Source organism: Scomber scombrus, chromosome 21 (assembly GCF_963691925.1).
Source record: "Scomber scombrus chromosome 21, fScoSco1.1, whole genome shotgun sequence".
NCBI classification, from domain to species: domain Eukaryota; kingdom Metazoa; phylum Chordata; class Actinopteri; order Scombriformes; family Scombridae; genus Scomber; species Scomber scombrus.
This window is the reverse complement of record NC_084990.1, coordinates 20639081-20656829: the sequence shown is the minus strand read 5'-3', so window position 1 is coordinate 20656829 and position 17749 is coordinate 20639081. Positions and strand designations below refer to the sequence as shown.

The following is a 17749-nucleotide window of genomic DNA, read 5'->3' as shown; positions in this document are numbered from 1 at the left end:
AAACACGGTGCGTTTCTGATGTTGTACAACAGGAACCATGATGAACAGACCAACACGGGGGCGCTCACATTGACCCATGACAGACACACAAGAGAAAGACAGAAGCGTCGTTTGGCACACAAATTACACATAATGACAATGTTTTCAAGTTTACCAGTGTTGCAACAAGTAGGCCTGTTAGCTATCAAACCCTGACCAGGAATCATTACAGACATGAGGAAACATATCTTTCATTCTTCACCTAAAATGCCATCGGAGCCGTTTTATAGTAAAATATAGGTTTCACAAAAGTGGAAAAGGTACAAACAGCTAACACAGAGGGCTTCGGGCTTCAGGCTACATTGGCAACACGTCAGTGGTATAATTCAGATTATTCAGAGAAAAGACAACTGATGGAGGCTGGTAAACTGAAATCAAAGCCTTCTTAAAATCATTTTTTTAAGAGCCACATTTGCAGTAGGTAGGCAAGTTTGGAGACAGATTCGTAGGCAGTCCTTCAAAAACAACCGACAGTAATTAATACAACTACATCATTGATACATACAGTAATGCACACATACAAATGACAGCGAGAAGACGAATGTAAACATCAGCACCAAGAGGCTGCCATGGATTGAAGATACAGTAGTGGCTAAACACACGGCTATCTTCATGTGTTTGCTAGCCAAAAACAAAATTCCCTTCAGTGCACAATTCGTAAGCAGCTGCTCCATTTTGTGCTTACACAGATAATGTGCAGTGGTTTAACCTATCAGTATCCACTATAAACGCACGTCTTCATAAGATGGAGAAGCATCCTTTGAAATGAGCATAAAAAACAAGATTTAAAGAAAAGAGGACGGTTATGAAATTATGTTACACATACCACAGTAAACCTAAAGCTTCTCTGGACAGACTTCATATTTATCCTCCATCTCTTAAAAGACAGCTGGTGATTTTCTACATTTTTCCTATTGTTAAAAAATCTCATATCGAGTCGAAAAACAACAATGAAGTATTTTGTGTTTATCTAAAGCCTGATATAACATCCAAAAACTATTAAATACATGTCAGTGAGCAACATCGCTGCACTGAGTGACATGTTCTTTCATTACGAAGAGTTTAGTCATGTTAGTTTATTTAGAAACGGCTCCAAAGACTAATAACAGTGATCTCATTTTCAATCTCCTGAGAGTTGTTCTGTGTATGGCAGATACAACCTCAAGATGTAAAAAAGTCAAGAGGTTGTGATATGTAGCGCAACAAGCAAATCTCTTTAACAGAACCACATTGATGCACATACTCAGTGGTGTCGGTTTTACACAGAACTACTCTCCAGAGACTGAAAATATAGCCACTGTTATTAGTCTTTGGAGCAGTTTCTATACAAACTAATGTAATCGTGTTCTTTGGTGTGGCTCATTGACATGTTTTCAATAGTTTTTGGAAAAAAGAGGTCTACAATACACAGGAATAAGAAATATCAGGCTTTGGATACACACACACACACACACACACACACACACACATACAATACTTGTAACCATTCATTATTGGTTTGGCTTTGTGCATCAGATTTGTTGACAATAAGAAATATATAGAAAATCACCAGCCTGATCCTTTAACCCTTAAGAGGCAAAATGGTGTGATGATCAGTTTGTCAGCAGATATAAAAGAATGAAAACGCACAAAAGGCGTAATGTGGATGGAAATAAGAACTAATACTAACACTCTCACATCTAACATGTACACTTCAGATCTGCTGGAGAATGTTATATATTAAGAAAATAAATAGATTCTTGTTATTTACAATGTACTAAGCAGCTCATTGAGCGCAGCACAAATGATCTAACAGCCCGGTGAGTTTATGCTTAAGCACATCAATACAGAATCAGCACCTCAGAATATTCGGCGCATGTTAAACGCAGAAGCATCACTCAATCTCTTGTGTCTTACAGCCCACAACAATATATAAGTTAAATCAAATTATTGTTCAGTAATACATGATCCACCTTGTGTATCTGCATTATCTACTGAAATGATCTGTACAGCACACAAGGAAAAGTTCAACACTGCTCGGAAAAAAGAACACTAAATACAAGTGATGAAGGATGAATATAATGACGTGTATTGAACTGAGAGGGCATCCTGCTCCTTTAACAAAACATACACATGGAAGGCCAGATGTTTAAACAATGGATACACACAGAAACCATATATGCACCATTTCCCCCAACAACCTGAAGATGCTCGGTTTACTTTTATCCTTTTTTAATCCTACACATATTCAAAATAAGCATTAAAATCCAGACATTAATGTAATTTACAGGGCAGCATTACATAAAGTTGTCCAGGAAAAGAGCAAATAACCTTTGAATTTAACATAATAGACTGATAACAGAATAAATGGATGGTATAATAGTGTGATTGTACACTCCTGCTGAACAGGTGGATACGACACATATCACATAACCACAGCATCCCTGATTCAAATGACAGAAATGCCCAAAAAACTATAACAATTATTGTAGATATAGCTTATTACCTCATTTAATGGATGTTATTCTGTTTATTGGTTTGCTCAGTTATATCCTTTTTTTTTTCAGTGCCCCGTTTATTGTGTTTTTGTCATTTGTATTCATTTTAAAGTGTGTGTTTCACTGTAAGTACTATACATAAATGCTTGATGATGGTTTACAAGTGCTTTGAATGACTTTTACATATTAGAAATGTCCACAGTCTAGTGTGACGTTCAAACTAAATGGTGACTACTCTGGTTGCCAAAATCGGTGAAAGTACGCTCCTCCTTCGCTTTTGTTTTCATTGGGAAGTGGTTAAGGGTGTGTGTTTATAGCTATGTATGGCTAACTGCCGGTGTGAGGACAGGTTTGAACATGTAGATCAAAATAATCGAGACTATTTAGACTAAAACAGAACTATGTGCTTTAAAAATCAGATGAAATCTGGCCCATTGACACCACCTTTTAAAAAACACCCTTTAACCGTGAAGGTGAAATGCAGGCTGGGTGCTGCTCAGTGCTTGTAGTCAGGTGAAGCGAATAAGGCAAAATGTGCACACAGTATGTAAACATATTTTTTTACAAAAAGGATAAGAAGGACTAGCGCTTTTAAACAGAGATGTTAAACATATTACACCCATTTCCTGGAGGAAACTTGCTCTGGGACGGCTGTCAGCTGAGGAATGTGTTCATTACTCAGATAGTATCATTTGACAAAGTGCTTGTGTGGTAAGAGCAGACAAAGTACAAGCTGCAGTATGTTAAAACAAAACATCAGTTTGTTTCTCAACACCTCGTGAGAACATATTAGCATGTCTCAGTTTACTGCAGCAACACACAGCTCAATAAATATGATGTGCTCTGTGGTTTATAAGCAGCACTGAGGGAGCGACACGAGAAAGCATCAGCTCAGTGATCTGTGACATGACAGTATCTCGCAGCTTAAAATATGTGTACTATGTGTGTGTACGTGTGTGTGTGTGTGTAAGTGTGTACATGTGTGGGGTGAGTGTAAAACTAAAAAATGAAAATTGAAAAAATACCCTTCTTTCATTCAGTGCTTTGTAAAGTCTTTCATTCCCTTTTGGTGATCCTACATTCAATATCCTAGGGTCAAACAAATGTGACGTGACTCTGAGGTGTGTTCACAGCGTTTCCACAACATAAGCACAGCAGCCTATGCAAAATATTCTCATCCATAAACTACCATTTCAATGTTAATATGATGCTGAACATAACTTCAGCCCCATTCAGATGGCAATGTTCTCCGTTTAGAGGAACTCTGACAGATAGCCTAGTTGTTCATTTTACGGGACATTTCCTCTCATTTTCCATGTGATTTCCATGAATACTGGTCAACTGATTTCCATGAATACTGGTCAACTGATTTCCATGAATACTGGTCAACTGTTTTCCATGAATACTGGTCAACTGTTTTCCCTGGCAGACGCTATTTAAAAAAAAAAAAAAGGTACAGTTCAAGATTTCGGGGAATGTAGTTGTTATCTATGTTTATGAAAGTGAGTTGAAAAGATCTATAACAGTTTTGATCTGTGCGTGCTGAGAAGCAGGCAGGAAGTGGTTAGCGTAGCAATGCATAAAGACTGGAGTCAAGAGGAAACAGCTAGTCTGTCTCTAATTAAACTGCATCTTGCTTGATTAACCTGTACAGAAACAGAAATGTAAAAATGTGGTAGAATTGTGGATTTTGGGGGCAGTTGTGTATTAAAAACACCAATGCTACTAGTCAAAAATCCTTCAAATCCTATTAATTGAGCAGCCATTTCTAAAAATACCACCACCACACTTATTAGAGGGTCTGAATTTAACAAGTAAAACCGTAATGAATCGTCGGGAAAAAAATTATTGACTCTGTATTTCAAAAGAAAAGATGACACTTCTTGAAAAGGAGCAAAGTGGAGCATCTAGTGGCCATCAGTGGTATTGCAATTAACGGTAATTCCACACTGTCTTCAAGCCTCAAACTGTAGTAGCTGCTGCTCGGTCTTTGCACAAAGCGAAACAAACACGTCCTGGCTGCAGCTCACTTCTTAACAAACAGACATGAATGACATCGATCTCCTCATCTTACTTCTAAAGAACATAAATAATCATAATTTCCAAAATAGTGAACCATTCCCTTAAAATTTAAATACTTTTTCTAGTTTAGAGCTCATGTGTGCTGCACATCAAGGATTCCCTTTTTCATTGAAACATAACATTTGTTAACCACCTCTGATCAACATTTGGTCCTCATATGGCTGTTTTTATATACTAGTAATGAGCCTATGTAGCCAAAGCACTAAAACATTGTATTCCTTCATCTCTTTCTTTACATTTTTTCCTACATTAGGTTACTATGAGTTAGTCACAAGATCATATTTAAATGTGCTCAGTCTCAACCAGCCTAAATCTACGGACGCATCGTGGTTTTGAGCTACAGATTTCTATCAAAAGGACGAGTGAAAATGTCATGACAAGAGGAGGACGCAGCAAACTGTTAACTAGTGCGGTTATGACACACATTCATAGCCCCTCACTGTTGGTCATTTCTACTAATGGCACACTTTGATGGGAATGCAGAGCACAGTACAAACATGCTACTCTGCCTTGGATCCTTTGTCTGTGGAAGAGCCCTTGAGGTACGTGTCGTAGAAGAACGAGGCAAAAAGGACCAAGTAGCTGAGGTACATGAGAGATCCCCATGCAACATTGTCCAAGTGGGACGGACAGCGCACCTCGTGCATCCAGGTGTACACCATGCCCTGCACGGCCAGGCCCATCACCATCTGTAGGATCTGGGAGGTTGTGATGATCATAGCGAAGGGGCGGGGCACCCGCACGCCAGCGGCCCGGGCTGCGTAGTAGGTGTACATGAGAGAGTGGACCGAGTAGTTCATGGTCATGAACCAGCCACCGCCTGCCACCTGGTCCTTGTAGGTGTACCAGGAGTAGAGCAGCACGGTGATGTGGTGGTACCAGTGCAGGAAGATGAGACGCTGCTTCCTGAGGACAATGAACACTGTGTCACCTGAAAGGAAGCAGAGAGGAAATAATTTAGTACCATGGCTGGGTTTCTAATTTCAAAAGGCTAATCCTGGTAATTTCCCATATTTTTCTTATTCCAACAAATCTCATGTGCAAAACCAACCAACACTGAATTGATCTACTTGTGTGTATCCAAAGCCTGAACAATCTTATTCCTCTGTGCTGCAGATCTCCATTGTAATCCAAAAACTATAAAAAAGACACCAATGAGCCACACTGCTGCACTAGCGGTCTTATTCAATCATCCATCACAAAAGACTTCTGGATATATTAGTTTGTTTAGAAACGGCTCCAAAGACTCATAACACTAATCATGTTTTCAGTCTCCAGAGAGTAGTTCTGTGTAAGCATTGAGCATGTGGGGCTTTTACAGGGCTTTACTGGCTCGTTGTGCTACATATAACAACCTCTTGACTTTGTACTACATTGTACATTGTGTATTTCTCAAAGAACTTTAGTTCATCTCTACGGTGAGACTCATTGACATGTTTTTAATAGATTTTGGATGACAATAGAGGGAGGATATGTCATGCATACTTTAGAAACACACACAATACTTGTAAGTAGGGTTGGTTCATAGTTGGTTTGGCTCTGCCCATGAGATCTGTTGATAATAAGAAAAATATTGAAAATTGCAATCCATATCCTGTAACACGTTTTTGGTATTGACATCTATGTGATGAAACTATCAAGTACCAAAAGCTAGCATCAAATGTCTTTGTTCCCAAAGCTCAGCAGTTATTCTGGTGACTACAATCGTGGCCAGACCTACAAAAATAAGTCCTAATGTAATGTAAAGTCGAATTGTGCTTTAAAAAAGACCATTTGCATGAATAAAACTAGTTCCAGCACAGTTCATATCCTGCTGTAAACGAATGACCTGATCAGTAGGAGGACGAAGCTTCCTGTCTGCAGCTGAGGAAAAATCATCAGTTTCAATCATGCACTAATGGAATTTTCTCGCCACGTCAGCATCTGCCTTCATTTCCCAGAGCAAATCGCCTCTCTGTCGGACAGAAGAGACTACATTACCGTGCAGACACAGAGATAGCAACCACCCCTACCCCCCGCCTAGAGAGTCAGCTCTTAAGATAATTGTTTGCTGATAAATAAATTTCCTGAAAAGTTTAAGTGCTTCGAGGAACATACCATATCTCATGAGTAGAACGATTTGGTCGCTCAAGGTTGAAGTTTGTGTCTGTCTTAGCATGTAATTATCCTGCAGGTCTGGTGTAAGCAACACTTTACAGTTTGTGACCTCAGTGCTACTATTTCTGTTTCAGGGAAATCTGATCTTCAGTGGATTACAGTAAAACAAAACAAAACCTTTTTGGGTAATTATCTGGAGATCCATCTAAAAAACTAATTTTAAACTATTTGCAGAAAACATTTGAAAAAGATATCTGGACCTCTGGTGTTTTAACCGCATTTCAATGACCTCATTTCAACATGCATTTAGGTCCGGTCTTCATTTTAAGCTGCGGAAACAATGATTATATTTAAGTTTACCATCTATAAAATGCTCACTTTTCATCCAAATTTAGCTTGATTTGAGGAAAGAGTGCAGGAAGCCTTACCCAGCTCGGGGGCCTTGCTAAGAACAAAAGCGTAGGCCCAGAATTTGGTGACGGGGGCGCTGTAGAAACTGTTGTCACACACGGACTGTTTGAAACCGTTGGTTGAGAGGACGTACAGCATGTACAGTCCGGTCCTGACTGCTCCTATGATGCTGCAAAGGGAACACACAGCATACGAACCCATTAGCAAACAAATAACAGTGTTGTTATGTGGACACGGTAAACTAGGTCAGTTTGCCATGTGTACCGCCACAAAAAATCACGAAGCAAAATGTAATTTGAAAAACTGTTTGATGGAGAATAAACCCCACAGATGGTACTTTAAGTCTTTAGAGAGCCTTTAAGATTGATGTTAAAACAGTGTCGACCTTCCTGAACTGAAAGCTGAATATTCAAAATGACTTGAAGTTTCATTTCTCAGATTTAACATTTGTGCTTCTATGATGCTGCCAGTTTATCTTATACCTGCCAAGAAATATATGGAGAGAATAGAGTATATAAACTCTGCCCACTTTACAAAAATAGGTGTTGTTTAATTTCATAAAGTGTCACCTTCTTTAGTTATTCTTGCAATTTAACAGCCATTTGCAGGTTGCCTTGTTATCAGCAGACAATGTCATCCTGAAGGCTTTTCACACCAGTTTGAAACATCCAATACATTAGTTTTATGACTCTCAGATGTCTCAATGTCAGTCTCAAACTGGAATTTCACTGATTTTACACGTCAAAGTGTGTTTAAAGATTACCCCGCGAGGCAGTTGGACTTGTAAGATTACTACATCACACGACGATCCATCTCGTCAGGCTTCAAGTTATGTGCTGTAAATTCTGCTGCCTCTCAAACTCAGACAGTGATAGACAGTGATGGACGGATGCTTCATCCAATAACATGCCAAGCATTTCTTGAAACCAGTCCTTTTACAAACAGTTTCGATGGACGACTTCTCAGATGTTTCTGTATCATAAACCATCCGGCACACAGGTTAGTTTAAAAAGGTGCAATATGTAAGAATTATATATATGAATATCAGTTTAAAACATTAGAAAATTAACAAAAATGATCACCAGTATGTGAAGAAATAAGAGTTTTGACATTATGTAAAAACACATTTATGTATTGTGTTGCAGAGATATGCAATGAAGTTAGCATGCTAACCAGCTAGCCCTGGCCTCTCCTGTCTCAAAACACCACTTGTACCTAAAGAGATGATAATGATTCACTGTAGCATCTACACTCAGCTGAAACATGTCTTATCTTATATCTTAAACATAACATGACGTAACGCAGTGTAAAATAGCGCAACGGACACCCCAACTTTATGGTAATATGCTTCCCCCAACTGGTTTGGAGTGTGTAGAATGAATGAATTCAATTTTTTACATATTGCACCTTTAAAAACGTGTTGGGAAGTACTGCTGCATCTACAGATGACAAAACAATCTGGGAGAGAGAAGTGACAGCGCTCTGTATCCTGCTCCTCATCTCTGCTGGAGGCTAGTGGTTCAAGGCTACATTAGCTACACACCCAAATCTCAGCTGCATTGTGGGTACTGTAGTTGCTAGTGTTTGAGTGATAAGTGTAATAAAACATGGTTCTGCTGCATGGATTATGATCCTTTTTAAAGAAAAACTGTCCATCATGATTCTGAAACCAATTGTTGCTCTTTTTAAAAAGTGTAATAATTCTGTCAGAGCTGAAAATGAAAACAACCCTAAACAACATCCCAGGAGTCTTAAAGCCGAACCTTTACGAGCATTTTTTACAGCACATGTCACCGTTTCTCATAAAAGCATTGCTGAACCATGCAGGTGATGCATTCCACATGTGCATTGTTTCTATCGGCAACGGGCCGTAAAAAAACCCAACCTCAACCCTACAATGTCAATAAAACTCTGTAAGCACTCTGCAATCACAGTATAGTGCAAACATACACTGATTTTTTCTGTTAAACAATCCTAACACACTCGAGAACTTTTGTTAAGACTTTAAATTACATTTTTGTTCTACTTAAACACTTCTCTCCATTGCTCTGCAGAAAACATTAAACTAATAAACTATTAATGGAGTCACTGAGTGCAGTTTAAAATGAAACCAACTCCCTCAGCTTTATTGTCTCAACATGTCCATTAATGACTTCAAATCTGTAAAAACCAAAACAATGAAGCTGCTGCTGTGGATCACACAATAGGCATTTCCGCTCATCCTAATAGGGATTGTGTTAGAAATTGTTTTCAAATTTGAGGTTGTGCACAGTTTGAAGTGCTACAGGAAAGACAGGAAAGACAAGATACCCAGTAATCAGGATACTCAGTCTTCCAGTATCATGTCCTGTACGCAGACAGCTGAGGGGTGGAAAGGGCAGTTTGCTGTGGGATTAAGATTACGGGGACGGGCTCAATGCTCAGATCCACCAGCGAAGGAGCTCCGTGCTCACTGCAGAGCTCAGGACAGCAGCCAAGTGGGTCAACAATCTCTACAAACTCTCCTGGCAGGGCTTACGTTACGTTTCAGGCGCCACATTTGGATTTTTGTGGATTAATTTTTTCTTTTGCAGTTACACGCAAAAGTAACAGCTGCTTACAATGAAAGTGTGATTTTCATATGGTAATAGGATTTCACATAAAATGACATAATTCTTCTGGGTATTACTGTAATCTAGGTTCTCTTGTATGATGGCATGTACATAAAATATATATCTCACGCAAAGGGCCTGAACTCACAGTAACTAAAGAGTAACAAATCAGGAATTTTAAAAGGCACATTTTCCTAAAGGTGAGACACACAATCAGGTTTCTGCTTCTGAGATGTAAAGATAATGTTGACTGTTTGAGAGGTCTAGTGTTCCCTTGGAGTTGACAGTACCCGGCTTTAAATCCAGGGAGGAATGTGTTGATGACACCTGCGTCATCTGGACTGAGTTTCACACATGGATACATTTCTCAGAGCAGGTTTGCTCACTGAACTCACTTTAACCCTGCCGGCATCAAGGAAAAAACATCACAGAGCTTTCAATTGTTATGATTCCTAATTATACAAATAAAATTCTCAGGATAGTTTCAATGCAAGGGTCATGCGCAGTGAGCTTTTTGTCAGTCGGGTCCATAAAGAAATGACCTGTTCATCAAAAAAAGGTTACGACTCATTGATGTCAGTGAAGATGCTAAGACATTCCTCTTTATTCATAGAAACTGCTTTCCCCTCAGAGGAATGAGACTAAACTTTGTTATTCACACTTTCAAATTATTTTGTGCTCCAGTAAACAGCAGAAACAACCGGCCTACAGGTCACCTTCAGACTGTTGCATCCTTTGATCTATTGGTAGATCTTCATATAAATTCTGTTTGATAAATGTCTTAAACTATTAATGAGAATAACTCCACTTTAAGTCCCCCTATTTGCCATTTATGTGCAGTATATAAACAGTTAATAAATGACGGTAATGTTATCATAAGCACATATTAAAGAAGATATAAGGACAAGTGTATATTAATGTTCAGAAGTCTGGCAGAAATGATAAGTTCTCATGTTTTATATTATTATAACTGTGTTTCATTATATTGCCATTCATTATCTGTTTATATTACAGCTTCCGCTTATTTGTGGAGGAGGACGAGGAATTATACTTGTTGACAAATGCATTAATAAACACTTACTATATTTTCAAAGAACTACATTATAGTGTGTTATATATAGGATACATTAGCATTTTACATATGCTCATAAAGGGGCCTTTAAAGGAAAGTGTAACCAGTTAACGAGCAGTCAGAGTTGGTGTTTATGAATCATTTGGGCTGTCACTCACCTGAAGATGGCCAGGCTGAGTGACCACAGCACTAACGGGCGTCGAAGGTTCAGTTTTGGCCTTTCCCTCATGTAGTGCTGACCGCCGAATACGAGCGCAGCATACAGGCCACAGAACATGAATGACTTGCTCCTGCAGAGGAGAAAAAACACACCAAACACATGATGAGCACTGATGAGCACTGCTGAACAGAACAGAAAAATTATATTCAAGAAAGTAATCAAAAGATCAACTGATAATGAAAACAGTAGCAGCTCTAGTATACTTGTGTGTTTAGTACATTTACGGTTAATTTATTTTCCTCTCTTTCAGGCAGCCAACAGGAAATAAATCGACTTAATCAGCTTTCTTGATCTAAATTTCAACAGTGCGCATCGGCTCCTCCGTGACCTTTGGTTACTGATAACAACCGTCGGTGAGTTTGCATGTACATTCAAAAGATGCTAAATTCCAAGTTATATTGTAACGTACTATATTTTCATCATCAATTACTCTGCAGATTATTCTCTTAATAAAGATAATCGTTTCGTCCATAAAAATGCCCGTTATAAGTTCTTAGAGCCAATGGTGAAAATAGCTGCTCATTAATGTTATGTTAATCAAATAATATAATTATTATAAATTATATAAAACCTGTCACCTTGTGGACATTTTAATGAAAACATGTTTACATACTATAAATACATATGGGTCAATGAGTTTTTATGTGTCAATGTGGTTTAGTCAATTTTAAAAAAGGGGTTCAAATGTGAAAATAAATGTATAAATAACTTGCACACATTCTTTTTTTGTGGGCTCTGCATTAAATTTTTGCTTTTAATCCATTTTGAGAGAATATATTAGAGGATTATGGCAAAAATGTCTAAGTGGTGTAACCATAAAAACTTGACGAAAAACGCTAAATTCTCAATAAAACACCATATCAACTAGTTTTGCTAATGATGATCTTACATTATAACTTTTTTATATTAAATCAAAGTAATGGTATGGTAAGGTAACTTAAATACACTGTAGGTGGATAAAATATTTAATATGTATCATTCTGTTGTGGTTACACCATTTGACATTTTCAGGAGCATTCAGTCTTACTTTTGTTTTTTGTTTTTTTAAAATGGTGCAAATGTCATTTCAATATGTAGAATATTGGCCATTTCTCTTACATTCAGAAACGGGACTAAAATCATGAGAGATAACCTCTCCTGTCACCTGGTCTGATATTTATACTTTGAACTTTGAACTTTGAACTGTCAGGTTATGAAAAGAAGAAGAGGAAGACTTCCCCTGACAAACAGCCTTGGTAAATCACATCAGTCAGACCCTGAAACACTAGATGACTATACAGATGTAGTGTTGCATAAGGATATTACACAATTAGGGTGAACTGACCGGACCAGCGCAATTAAAAACAAATAAGACATGATCCGACTGTCTGCTGACTGCGGCTGTTTGTCTGGTCGATGCCCCGTGTACAGATACAACATATTGTGGGTTTAAACATACATATATATATACACACATACACACACACATTTTTAAAAAATACCTCTTTTACAGACATATCATCCACTCTTAGATCTAACTGTACACTCATCCTCATTTATAATCATTGCGAAGGATTAACAGAGATTAGATGTTGACACACTGACCATTCAGAGCGCCAGACTGGGTGATCAGGCGATTTTAACTGGGCACTGCTCCAACTGGCTTATCAGCAACCACTGATACCATTTCAATTACAGCGGGGCATCAAATACATAAATGAAAATCAGGTGACAGATGAGAAAAGGTCAACTCCTGACTGAGCTCAGGCGGGAACAGCGGAGCTAAATACTAAAATGGTGAATGTGTGCATTGTGACACTGCTGCCAAAAATAATACAAAGTAAACAATCCTGACTTTAAGCGCAGTGAATGAAGAATCTGTGCTTGTGTTACATCTGTGAGGTTGCGCGTGTGTGTGTGTGTGTGTGCGTGTCAGAGGTGGTTCGAGAGCGGAGCAGATGACTAATCCAGATTGGCACAATACATATTAGACTGAGTAGATGCTGCTTGACCCAGTTAAGGCTGCAGGGGCTCTGGTCGTCGAGGCCAGTCCGGCCCTGTGAGATGCAGAGAAACCGAATGCAGATGCACATGTGGGAACTGACAGTGTGAAGTATTTAATAAGGCTGCAGCTAATAATTATAATCAACCTCAGTTAATCTGTTGGGTTTTTATTTATTTATTAAATGATTCAATGTTAGATTTTAAGCGAGTTCCTAGTCATAGTGAAAAATGTCCATCAAAACTCCAATGTGATGTCCTCAAGTTGCTAGTTTAGTCCAAGTAACAGTCCAAAAAACAGAGAAAAGCAGCAAATCTAATATTTTATAAGCTGAAACAAGCTAATATTTGGTATTTTTACTTAAAGACTATACGAGATGCTTTTTTGTGATTTTCTGTCAACTTTATATTTGTTTGATGTCAGATGTTAAACATGGTCAAAGTATCAAAACTTCAGGTGACGTGTGTAAATAATCCACCTTCAGATCAAAAGTCAGAGCTTCAATCTGCTCTGAACGCTCTGTTGGCAATGTTGCCTCTACTTCCTCTTTGTGATGACGTCAAATTGTTCATACACATGGCCACAAATGGCTGTCCGTTCCAAAGCCTTTGCTGCCAAGGCTGTTGATAAGGTTTTAGGTTGTTTGCATTGTCCACATGATGTATGGATGTATTTGAGAAAGAGGAGGGGGCCTTAAAGAGGAACTAAAACGGCCCGTTAGAGATAGAGTCTGAACTGAGGGCCAGTATAAAGATAAATAAGGAGTTTTCTTGGACTATAAATCATGCAAAGATATCCCAGTAGAGCCCCATAATATGAATATAGAGACCTGGAAATGACTAAAATTATTATATAGTCATCAAAATAGTTGCCAAATCATTGCAGCTCTAGACCAGATGTTCAACGCAATAAAATTACAATTAATTACCAATGAATCAGTCATCAAATTGTTGTTAATTTACTGTCTGTTGATTGATTAAACCAACATTTCCAACAGGAAGGGCCACTCCACCAGAAATAAAAGACAGCTCAGGATGCACCAATCCGATTTGTTAGATTAGATTGGATCAGGTGTTAAAATCTGTTTTGGGTTTAAATTTAACATCAAATCGCTAGTTACACTGAGGTATAAAGAATTTAAACTTGAGGAAAACAGTGCACTAGTATCAGATTGGTACCAGAGTCCACAGATACCTTAAGTATCAGTATCAGGAGAGATTAGTGCCTCTCTAATGAACACCAGCTCCTCTATAATCTGCATATATCATGTAGACACTTCTTTGAGATAAATTATAACCTTAGGGGAAATAATATCCTGCCAAAATGTCATCTGCTAACTAAATGATCTAAATCCTGAGATGAGATGTGTCAGTATCTGGGAGGCTTCAGACCTGCAAAGAAATCCAGAAGGAATCTGACTCTGGAGCTTAGCAGCTCATCAGAGAACAAGATATATCTGAATGTGTTTGTGTAAGACTGACAGAGAGCTGCGGACAGCTACTGTTGCAGGATAAAACGTGCATAACTCATTAATAGTGACTGAAAACTGGAGCTGATCACCAGAGGAAACCTCCCTCTCTAATGTAGTGCTGGGTCCCCTTTAATTAATCTCACAAAGTCTGTGAGTGTGAGTTACCACGAGGGAAATAAAGACGGATGATAATGTGGATTCTAATAATAAATAATACAAAAGTTGACACTGTATATTAATCGATTAGTTGATCTACAGAAAATTAACTGACAACTATTTTCACAAATATTCACTTTAGTCATTTTCAAGGTAAAAATACCATAACGTGAACTTGTTTCAACTTCTTTTCTTTCTCATATATGACTGTAAAATGAGTATATTTTGGTTTTGGACTGTTGATCAGACAAAATAATTAACATTTGAGGACATCATCTTTGGCTGTGGGAGATTATAATGGACAATTTTCTTTATTTCACATTTTATAAATAAAACAATACACCCATTAATTTGAAAAAAATCTGCTGACTAATCAATAATGAAATGAAACGTTTGATTCACTTTTTTTGTCACTGCATTTTGAACAAGTGTGACAACTCTTTGGCTTTTGGACTGCTTAAGAGTCAAAAACTCAATTAGACAATAGACTTTTTCTATAGATAACATGACATTTTATGGCCATGTGCTGCATGAACATGAGCAAGTCCCTGCTAACATTTCCTTCCCCTTTTACCAAAAAAAGTGAATTTAACAGGGTAGATTTACGATGAAAGCATAAAAATAACTGTAGTGGTGCAACAGTAAGTCAATGACTCAGTCAGCGGAAAATTAATCAGCACTTATTTTGATAATCTTATGATCATTTTTGTCATGTAAGCCAAAAAAAAAGGCAAGAATTAGCTGGTTTTAGCTTCTCGAATATGAGGATTTTATGTATTTTTTGTCATGCATGGCAGTAAAGTGAATGTCTTTAGATTCTGGACTGTAGAACAGATCTACGAAATTATTTTTTACTATTTTCTGAAATTTTATAGACCAAACGATTAACTGGTTAATCAAGAAAATAGTCTTCAGATTAATTGATAATGAAAATAACTGTTAAGTGCAGCTCTAAATAATACATATGCAGTTTCACTCATAAGGATTGTGTCTACTTGATCCCATGTTCTCATTGGTTGCGTCAGAGAGGGACGTTTCAGGTGCGTTAGGTAATCGATAGCAGATAAGGTGAAGGTTCAGTTAAGATGTTTCCAGCACTCGAGGCGTGTCTCAATGGTTCGACATCAAACCCTCCTTTTATGGCAACCTAGTGCCATTACAGCAAAGTTACACGACGACTCAGCACCAGGAATGCTGAAGCAGATCCAAACATTACACACACACTCACACACAGCCAAGCTCCCCTGTGATTATTCACTTGAGGTGTCTACGTTTTTCACGCTGCTGTGTGCACAAATGTGGAGATTCAAGTTTGTCTGGAAGAGGAATGGGATGCATTTATTTGGCTGGTGTTGCACTTTCTCCCGAGCTTTATTAGTCTTCGTTTGACAGCGTACTTGCTTCTGTAACACCTGTATTAAGTTTCAGTCTCTGCACAGCGACATCAAAGCAAGGCCAAAAAAATGTGGTCTTACTAGGTTTCCCTGGAAGAGTCTCTACAAGATATTTAAATGAACAATGAGAGAGGTATTTTTGTGCACAGTGTCACATGTCAGGCCACTTCATATTTTCCATGAATGTAAATTTTAAAATGACAGGTTCACATTTTTGCAAGTGGTTTCCCTCGCTGTAATCATTCCTCCTGATCATACTGACTATTAAAAGATATCCTTCAAATGTGCTTTCAATGGAAGTGATGGGGGACAAAATCCACAGTGTGTCCACGCAGTCATTTAAAAGTTGATGTGAAGCTTATAGTCATCGGCTTAGTCATATCAAGTGCATATCTGAGACATTTACAAACTTTTTTTAGCATCAATTTCCCTCTTTTGTTTCCCTATTGAGCTGTGGTGGAAGTATACTAACACAAAGAGGGACTTTAACACTAAAAAGACTAATGATTAAAGATATCTACTTGATTTGACTCATTTGGATGGTTCACATTAGCTTCTACTTTTAAATACATCTTTGAACAGGAGGACTGTGGATTTTTGTCCCCCATCACTTACATTGTAAGTGCATTATGAAGGGATCTTCTAATGGTCAGTATGAACAGGAGGGATGATTACAGCAACAAAAACATGTTTCAGTGTGTTCATTTAAGCTCTTAACTGTTGTTTTAAGACATAAAAAAGACTGGAAAATGTGTGAACCTGTCCTTTGTATGTTTTAGAAAGGCAGTCTGGCCTATGGGAGCACAGATGAAATCATATCATGCATCCTCAAGGGCGTTTGAATAAAAAGCGGGGTAAAGTAGATGTCCCCAGGGTTCTTACTTGCTTTCTTTGTTGTTTAATAAGTGTTATTTTAAGCCGGGGTGTGACTCAGTAGCGTGCAGTAACAATGCAAGGAGGTGTGAGCAATTAAGACAATCGACGTGAAACCGAAAGAAAGACAGAAACACAAGGGGGGGTCCGCATGGCGTGCAGCCCTGACAGGACATGAGGTGCAGACACCCCTCCACCCGCTGTTGTCTGCGGGAGAGGAGGAGCAGGAGGAGAGGAGAGGAAGAGGAAGAGGAAGAAGGAGGGGGAGCACATTGATAATTACTTCTTTTAATATCTCTCCTCTCTTCTCTACTCACCAGTTTTCTTGAAACCATTCCAGAGCTTGTCTCTCGTCGAAACGCCTCTCGAAGTCATACTCCTGCAGCGGACCGAGCTCAGTCTCGTTCATCGTTCCTCGGCTCTTCTTCCGCCGGGCTCCGGAGCTTCCTGCACGGCTTGTAAAAAGGAGGAGAAAGTCGTTGTTTGGTGTTTGGTGTTGACGGGCCCTCTGACAGGCTTCAATCTGACTGCTGCTGCTCGTTTATCCAGCTGATATTAGCTGGATGGCACCGGGAGGAGGAGGAGGAGGAGGAGGAGGATGCAGTACCAGAGCCACTTCCCCACTGTCGCTGATGGCGCGACCCAAACAGCGCGTTTCCGGTGTGGACTTTCAACATAAAACGTGTCGAGGCGGGAATTAATCGAGAGGAAGAGGATATTTAGTTAACTTTCACCCTTATGTTGCTACTTTTTTTCAACTGTACTGCTGTGTCAATTTGAATTTCTCCCAAATCAATAAAGATACATATTATATTATCTTAATAATAATAATAATAGTGATGATAACAATAATAGTTGTTTTAATGTAACGCACCATGTTAGAAT

General features: G+C 38.5%; 1 protein-coding gene across 2 annotated transcripts in view; it reads right to left on the bottom strand.

The window, feature by feature from the left end:
• The window catches only part of LOC134003325 (elongation of very long chain fatty acids protein 6-like), a 17498-nt gene extending 97 nt beyond the window's left edge, over positions 1 to 17401 (bottom strand). The window contains exons 1-5 of one of the 2 annotated variants that reach the window (XR_009927632.1): positions 17182 to 17401; positions 10928 to 11059; positions 7124 to 7275; positions 4529 to 5529; positions 1 to 4423 (exon numbers count right to left, since the gene is read on the bottom strand). The exon at positions 1 to 4423 is cut by the window's left edge and continues 97 nt beyond it. Coding sequence is in view for 1 of the 2 variants with exons in the window: in XM_062442486.1 (XP_062298470.1) it covers positions 5099 to 5529; positions 7124 to 7275; positions 10928 to 11059; positions 17182 to 17273 (807 nt within the window). In the remaining variant the exon portion in view is untranslated. Of the gene's footprint in view, positions 5530 to 7123; positions 7276 to 10927; positions 11060 to 17181 lie in introns of both variants that reach the window. The other variant, XM_062442486.1, reaches the window with a different exon arrangement.
• Between the last annotated feature and the right edge of the window lie 348 nt (positions 17402 to 17749).